At 40.8% G+C, this 9124-nt stretch overlaps 1 protein-coding gene across 1 annotated transcript; it reads right to left on the bottom strand.

Annotated features, from left to right (window-relative positions):
• Positions 1-332: 332 nt before the first annotated feature.
• Positions 333-8922, bottom strand: fbxo31 (F-box protein 31). Its single transcript, XM_029434436.1, is given in 11 exon segments — positions 333-1274; positions 2528-2898; positions 3387-3540; positions 3837-3946; positions 4193-4267; positions 4420-4587; positions 4784-4860; positions 5572-5658; positions 6319-6390; positions 8407-8530; positions 8532-8922. Coding segments are annotated over 11 exon segments (1761 nt in total). The 5' UTR covers positions 8832-8922; the 3' UTR covers positions 333-1051.
• Between the last annotated feature and the right edge of the window lie 202 nt (positions 8923-9124).

Below are 9124 nucleotides of genomic sequence, written 5' to 3'. Positions count from 1 at the left end.
AGTTCCCCATTGCTGTGGCTGAACTCGAGCTAACTGCTAACTGAAACGTTTCGTGGGGCTGCCAACAGCTATTACACTCGGCGAAACAGCCTCCTGGCAGCTGTGAGGACGAGGCGAGGGTTTGGGTCGTTTTCTTGTTTCTGCCACTTTGAATGTAATCCAATAGACAAACTATACAACAGACACGAACATGGCTGTAATATTTACAAGTGAGTCAGGCAGCTATACTTCTTCTCCCTCTGTACTGAGAGCAGACTGGAGCTACAGTGACTCACTATCGCCTCTAGAGGAACAAGTGGTATTACAAGACTGGACAGAGCGGAACTGTCAGTTAGCATGCTAACTTCATTAGATATCTCTGCAACGCAACACATAGACGTCTTTGACACAACGTCAACACTGTTCACATTCTGTTGATAGTGTTAGGTAATTGTTTACATTTTTAAAGTTTAAATTCTTGCATATCTTCTACATTGAACCTTCAATGAAAAGAAGACATCATGTTCAGATAACAGTTATGATTGAGATGTAATTAGATCTAAACAAAACGCAACATGCAACAAAATGCAGTTCAATATGTTGGGCACTGAAATTAGTATAACGCTATATAGTAGAATACACTGGACACCTTAGTCGTCATCAAGCACTATCAAGTACAGACATGGTTTAAGAATCAGAGGCACGTACAGTTTGATCCATAACAAGTGGTATGAAATATTATTCCTTTTCTCCTGCAGGGAATAAATAAATAAATAATAAAAAGGTTAATATGTGACTTGTTTTCATGCTGCACTGGAGGATTAAGGTCATACTGAGGTGAGGAGACTTGGGAGGCTTTTCAAAGTGCTTGCAAGGGAACAGCAGTGTGAGAGCGCTAGATCAGGGTGACATAGCTTAATTAGACCCACGTTTGTGAACATAGATGAATGTGGAGAGTTAGGGTCATGAGCTATTGTGGAAGTAATGTTCAGTCAGCGGAGGACAGAGGTGATTTGTGTAAAATGGTTGTTATTCTGCATTGTATTGTGGGGGAGATTAAAAATGTGGTGCATCAGGATGTCCAGGACTGCATGTTGCACAGCATGGCCTCAAATCGCTCCATAGTTGGGGCGTGAGAATGAGCTAGGTTGTCCGTCAGGCGACTGTACAGACTGAAAGACTTCAACTCCAGCCAGATGAAACCAAAACGGTCTTCATCAAACAGCACAAAGAGCCCCGGGGTGCGCTCTGGACTTGTAAAGCCGTGCCCAGCGATCAGGCCTGTCCCATAGAAGCTGAAATAGAGGAACATCAATTCATCAATCAATATTTTGATGAATATCAATTTCAATTTCAACAGTGAGTACAGAAATGAAAAAAATATAATGCTTATGACTCCAGTATTTAAATAATATTTTCCATAAAGCTTTATGGCAACCTTCTTTTGGATTCTTGCAGATTAACTAATTTCGGAATTTGTGAAATAGGGCTGCATCACAATTATCCAAATCCATCTTCAGACTGGATAAAGCATTTTACATTTTTTAATAATTAACAATGTTTTTCATTATCAATTAATCTTATTATTTATTTTCTCGATTTGTCGTTTGGTTAATAAAATGTCAGAAATTATTGAATGTCCATCCCAGTTTCTCCAAGGAGATTTCTTTAAATGTCTTGTTTTGTCAAAGATATTCAGTTTAATATGATATATAACAAATAGCAGGAGATCTCCATATTTGAGAGGTTGAAAACTGCATTTTCTGCCATTTTTGCATTAGAAATGACTTTAGCGATTAATCAATTATCTTAAGAGTTGGTGATTATTTTTCTGTCAATCAATTGTTTTTGACTAATCGTTGCAGATCTACCTATCAGAAGTGTTTCTTTGAGTGACATCAGTGTGTTTGCTTTTAGGGTGATGATAATGCCACCACAGAGTGCAACCAAAAAAATAATCATTTGTGCAGTTACTTTCCTTTTGCAGGTTGCAATTAATGGTGAGAGCCAAAATCACCATAATAATTTTTATTAAGGTTCAAGACAACATTTTCCTCACAATAGTTGTTGCAGCCAACATTCAACCTGCATCCTGATAAGCACTTATTAGAGACTGATATGATTTCAACAAGCTTATAACAGCTCAGGAACAATAGGCACACTGTATCTGTGTCTCAATTCAGGGGCTGCAGGTTTCGGGGGACGCAGCATTTGCGGTCTTTAGAGGCCGGGTCCTCCGTAGACCGTCAGAAAAAAAAACTTCTCTGGGCACGCAATGAATCTTGGGATACCTGAGGCCGTGAAGGATACATCAGATGTATCCTCCAAATCCGACAAAAGAAGGCCACATCGGCTGCATTTGAAGGAGTTGCCGAAATGGGACACCCCTGTCGCGGCCGTTGTGATGTAATCGGTCTACAAATGCAGTCTCAGAAGGCTGCAGCCTATGAACTGAGACACAGCTACTGTCTAATACCACAAAGGCAGTTCCAATCAATCCACCTGTAATTGGAATTTATACTGTATGCATTTTCCGTACAGCTCTTACCATTTACGGCAGGTGCGAGGGTAGACCTCGTTGCGAGCCATAACCCCCAGGGGCAGGACGAAGGGCTGGGATTCAGGAGGACTGGTGGTGCTGCTGGGGCCAGGCTGGCAGCTGCCTGAACCGGTAACATGGCCTGCCTCCACTCCTTCTGCTGCGCTGGCATCACCGCAGGCCACCTCCGCTGCACCTCTGACTGTGGCAGAAGTGTCCATGGCCTGTTGTTGTTGTTCCCTTTGGACATCCTCGTGTACCCCCAGTACCAGCCGGGACAGCTCCTCTATGTTGCGCTGGTGCTCCAAGTCTGGGAGGACCACAGACCGGCTCAGGTCAACATCCAAAGTGAGCTGCCCTGCAGGAACATTAGGGTCTCCCTGTAGGAAGGAGTAACATTATCATTTTAAACATTAGCTGATTCATTTTGTGGGTTAATGTTACATCCTTTAGGTCAAAAATGTGAGATTGAGCAATTTAAGTGCCTGTTAAATTTTGTTTTTAATATTCTGTTGACGATGACGCGGACATTCAAGGGACACTAAATGATAGCAAATCGACAAATATATTGTAGGGTTGACTATTGGTGTTTTCACACTATTGTGATCAATAATCATCCGTTATGTGGATATAATGACTAAGTGGGTAAAGGCAAATAAAAACAGTCTGGTAAATTCAGAAATTACAACACCTTACTGTAATGCAGGAAAAGACAACACTTATTACATATCCAAAATCTAAGACTATATCTAATCTCATTTTACAATATTAAAATAATATCGATATATGTAACGCAGCACTAATCGACAAGACAGAGTTTCTTTTTAAGACAAGCGCAGCTTCTGATAATGAGTGTTCACCAACTTACAGTGAGCTTGGTGGCTCTCGCAGAAGTCCCGTGGAAACTGAGCATGACAATCTCCAAGCCGTGACTGCCGTAGGTGCCTTTAAAGAGGCCTGGGTGCAGCAGGTCAGAGGGCATTACAGGAGGCAGGTAGATCCTCCGGTATGTCAAGCAGTTACTGTCAAAAGAAGACAGACAACATTAGTCAAAATCCAATGTGACTTTTGCCACTATTTACTCTTTTAATTTCACTGTAGGTCTTCTAAAATATGTAACACCACGATTCACATTATGAGCAAGACTAATACGGAGATAATTATTTACAATGTTTAGCTACAGATTTACCTAAACTACATAGACAGGTTATACATTTACCCACAAGCAAGAATCAGAACTATCTCTTAAGCTAACAAGCCATTCTTGTAATACTTGTTTAACTAATAAGAGCAACTGATGTAAGGAAGATACTCGTACTCATATTGACTTGTATAAATGAACTTCATCAGGATGAGCTCCTGCATGTGCTCATGGAAGATTTCCTCCAGTGTACGGCCCCATTCTTCCTCCAACCATGTCCTGAACTCCTACACACACACACACACACACACACACACACACACACACACACACACACACACACACACACACACACACACACACACACACACACACACACACACACACACACACACACACACACACACACACACACACACACAGAGGAATCAGTAGAAAGCTGATAACAGGCTTGATATTTCAACATTATCAAAGTACATGGGCGAGATAAGTGAATAGTAAGAACAGGTTTCAGGTATTAACAGTTCCCTCACCTCCTGTCTGCCCCCTGGCATGCGGTGGTGATCAGTCTGGTTACACTTTGTTGAAAATTCATCCTTCTTCCCAGTCTAAAAATATGACACATATTAAAAAGGGACATACATTGTATCCACTTCCAACCTCAACCTCAAAATGAAGTAGATTTCTGTGTCAACCAATTATGTAGAGCCGCTCCTTTCTTTGGTGCACAGACAAGCTTTTGTGCTGGGTAAGCCCTCACCTGTATGTCTCCTTTGTGGGGACCCTTGTGTCCGTACATACACTCCACACTGGCATTGTTGCTCTCCCACATGTGGATACGGAAGAGCGGCCGTCTTCTCATGGGATCCTCCACACGGGGGTCATGAGGTGGCAAATACATCCAGCCGATGATGAATAGCCCGTCCACCTGAATGATAAATACTTTTAATAATTTATCAGCCATTAAAATTATACTAAAGTGATGTTAACTGCCCGGGCATTAGCAGCTGAATATTGCCTGCATCATAAATGGCTTCATGCAAAAGAGGTCAACAAACTGCACACTGTAATCATTGTTCCTTATCTTTTAAATGTAAATGTCTTGATTGAGAAACACTGCTTACCACAACGTTAAGCAATCCACCATAAGGCCCTATGTCAGGCTGCCATAAACCCAAGATATGTCTGTATGGGTGAAGCACTGCAACACAAGAGCACAACATCACACCATACTTATCAGTTTGTGCAATGCAACACCAATGCTTTCCTGCGAGCTACACTGTGTGCAAGGTTACAAACACAAGAGTTAGAGCCCACAGATTCAACTTTTAGTTTAATGTCTGTCAGGATGGAGTCGGTGAGATGTGACACACACAGCACACCAAATAATCCGGCCTCCCATTTCACACTTAATATGAAAGCAAACAGTGCCGAGGAGAATTACTGATAGGGATGCACAATATGTATCAGGTCCATAATGGGAAATGTATATTATTATGTATTATTCCGATAATTAAATCGTAGCGAATAAATTATCGTCCAACAGTACAAAGCCAAATTGCTTAAACACAGAGAAGAACAACAAGAGGCAAAATACGCTGCGTTAACAAGAGTGATGTCAGGTTACCCTCAGGTGTGCATAAACTACAGGTTATCAACTTCTTTTTAAAACACAAAAATGTGAAACTATCGGTTATCTTATCGGTATCGGCCATAACAAGCAAGTCATTATTGGTGATCGTAGCGGCTGAATTAAATCCACATCATGCATCCCTAGTTATTAAGAAGTTTACCGTTCACACACGGGATGCATAACACCACTGCAGCTGCTTGCTTACAAATGAATCAACAAGAGTCCCGCTCACACAACCCCTCATGCTGCAGCCATCCATGTTGAGGGCCATGTACATACAGTGTGCGTACACGTCTCTATAGTCCATGGGCTCGTAGTCCGGGAGGAGCTTCATAAAGCGCCCGGACTTCACCCGTGGGTTGATACCTGGATAGGCACAATAAAGGCATGTGTACAGCAGCCACGGAACAAGGCAGCCGTCTATTGAAAGCACTAATGTGCCAAAATAATCTATTCAAAGAGCCAACAGGTGCCACCACTTTCTTGCCTGGTGTGTTTTGTGGCAACTGGTATTTAAAAATAAACTCTATATCTCTGCTGATAAACAAATGATAAACACATGGGAGAGACACCCTTAGAAAAAGTTGTACCATCAGTAGTCTGTGTTCAAGTGGAACAGAGAAAGCATATTCATATTGTTTTCTTTCTGCTGCAAATCACAGTCTATATTAGGGAGACCTATCTGGACACCAACCCCACATACTCATACTCATGTTGTGGTTGTATATTATATTTTATTTCTGTTTGTTTTGTTTCATTGCTATGTTAAGTAGTGTTATAATACTGCTTTGTTAAATATTAAAAAGGTAGGCACAATAAGCTCAGGCTTTAGCCTACACCTTTTTTTTCTCTCCAGTCAAAGAATATTATGTTTTATTTTTGATATAATGATTTAGTATTATTTAAAACTATATGGTCATTTTGTTGTATTGAGAATAAATCCCTAACTAAATTACCCTATGGAATAAGACTAAACCCAGTTCATTGGTGACATGAGAGCTATATTTATTAAGCAGTCAAACTCACGTTTAACATAAAGGTCCCGGCTAGATACTCCTCCCACTTCCATCTTCCTCAGATCCTCCTTCATACCAAACTCTGCAGAGATAAAAACAAATGAGAGAAATTGCATTAACATTGTATTACATTTAATAAGGATATTCATGAAAAATAACATGAACCGAGGTGTTGACACATTATGGCAGATTAAAGCACTCAACAGTGGCAAAAGTCAGATCGTGGCCCTAAACTGAGATCAGAGGAACAGGAAATGTGCACAGCAGCCAGCAAAATGCTTGCTTGAACTCCAGTCAGCAGACACAGATAAGCAGATCGTGTCAGATTCACAATGATTCACAAGATGTTTTCAACGCATAGCCGGCCTGAGGCATAAGTGAACTAAGCAGCCACCACCAAAACTCAAAAACAGAACATTTTAATAAGGTTAGGTCATTTGGAGAGCTCACTATTTGGCGTTATTTTACTTTTGATTCAATATAATTGTATGTTTTTGTCCTCATAGCTTTTCATTATCAGGAAAATGAACTGAACAGATGTTTTTGACCAAATTTACAGTAAGATCTTATAACTGGATGGTCTTAATCACACATCTTACTGTATTTGACTCTAACTGTTCATGCTAATTAGTAGTCATTGTAAGATATATTAAATTGGTATTAATTGTGCTGTATCACTATAAATCTATTTTACTCTGTTACCAGTTTTTTTTATTTGCTGTCTATACTGTAACTCCATTCTTTGTTTTTGTCTTTCTCAGTTAAATTCTTTGGTTTCAGTGATTTTAAATGTACTTGATTGTTCTGCACCACACAGACAAGTGTCTTCCTATTGTACTATAAATGCCTGGCATGCTGGTTATTGTGTAAGTTTTCAGAACACAACTAACAACTAACCCTAACCCTAAGGCCACTACTATCATCTCATACACAGTCTGCAGATCCCTCACTCCCTGATTCTGCTACAGTACAATATAGTGGACTCAGCCAACTGCTCCAAGTGTTGCCTTTTCTTTTAGTATAAAGAAGTACAAGAATATTCTGAAAACATTCCCAACTAATGAACAAACCATTTACAAACAGATGATGGACAGCCTGATCTGGGCTGGATTTAACCCTTTGGCGGGCCCGGTTCTGGCCCTCGTAAGTTTGACACCCATGGTATAGAGTATTCTTTCAATTAATAAATGTATAATTTATTATAAAAAATGACATGAAATCAAATGACAAATGCCCATCACACAATCCTCAAATATTTTTGTTCATCATTCATAAAAAGCAATTAAGAATTCAATTCATAATGTTGTGAAACTGATGAAAGCACTAAATTCTCACACTGCAAAAGCTGGAGTGAGCAAATAATATTTTTTCTGTATAAATGATTTCAAGTATGGCTGGGTATAAATGTGTCTACTGTCAGAGGTTTTGCGATACCATTTATTTTGTGGTATCTATTGCATTAATATCTCTGGGTGAAGTTAGCTATTGTGGGCAATGTTGCACATCAATGAGCAGAACTGCAATATCTGATCTTTGTTTGGTTACTTTATCCATTAACAACTTTGATTTAGATACTTTTAACTTTATTATTTGGTACAAACTGTATTTATTTATTTTTGCCTTATTGTTAGGCGGTGTTTATTTTTAATTTGACATGATAATTGTGTCTAATTACGTTTATATTATGAGATATTTATTCAAACCTGCAATAGTGCAGTCCCCTGACTAACAACATGGGGTGGTGGTGGTGGTGATCTAAGTAATACTCAAGGCCCCCAAAAGGTTAGGTCCGCCCTGCATCAAGTCTGCACAGAATGGCTGGCCTAATACAAGTAAGAGGCCATGGTCTATGTTTCACAGCAGCACTTGACGAAAGACTGGGTTAACTGTAATTTCCCTTCATGGTTCCCGTACAGATCAATAGAAATGCTTTTCGGGGAACACATTTCCGAGGAACCAGATCGGGGCACCAAGTACCACAAATAACCTGTCGACAAAAAAAGAATCTCATAAAGCATGGTAAATATTATATGAACATGGCACAACGCTTTATTTAGCTAAATAAATTATCTATATGTCCAGTAATCGCTATATTTACCTGCCATGCACCGTCTTCTCCAGATGGTTTCAGTGTTTAGGATTTGTCTGAATTTCTTGCCTACGAGGGCAACATTTGGTAGTGCAGTTCCGGGAAGCAAGGAGAATATTTCCACTAAAAGCTCCTGGCGGTAACTCCGCTAATGATTGCGGGTGTGGGGGTCCCGTGCTTGTGCGATCTAGAGAGCCTCCTCTGTTGACATGACCGCTGCCATATTCACAAGCGTCACTCGGCCCTGCAGTGGCGACGCCGCTCTCCGGGCCTCCGCTGCCGCAGCCCACGTCGGCTTGCTTCTGACCCACGATCCGCTCCTCTTCTTCCTCGTCCATGTCGGAATCGCTCCCCTGATCCTGCTGGTTTTGCCGCTGTCGCCGCCGGCACCTGCGCGACTGACCCACTCCGCAGAGCCTGGCACAGACAGCCATCCGTAGTCACCAAACAGGCAACATTACATCACTACAACACATCTATCAGCTGCAGTCTGGCTGATCTCCTCCTGTCCTTGTGAGCATGAGCAGAAACGTTTCTTCCGACGTCACATCAGCGCACGTAAAGAGCGTAGCACTTATCTCCCCTCCAGCTTTCCTTTACTATCGAAAGAGGCATTCGTGATGTACAGTGTGGTGTTATTATTATGTAGCTTTATGAAAAAGATCCATGCTGACATTCAGCAATAAAATAAGTTTGAAAGAAAGTCTCTCACAACCCGACTACTGTA

Source organism: Cottoperca gobio, chromosome 6 (assembly GCF_900634415.1).
Source record: "Cottoperca gobio chromosome 6, fCotGob3.1, whole genome shotgun sequence".
NCBI lineage: Eukaryota > Metazoa > Chordata > Actinopteri > Perciformes > Bovichtidae > Cottoperca > Cottoperca gobio.
The sequence above is the reverse complement of the archived record's forward strand: the minus strand, read 5'-3'. Positions and strand labels throughout refer to the sequence as shown.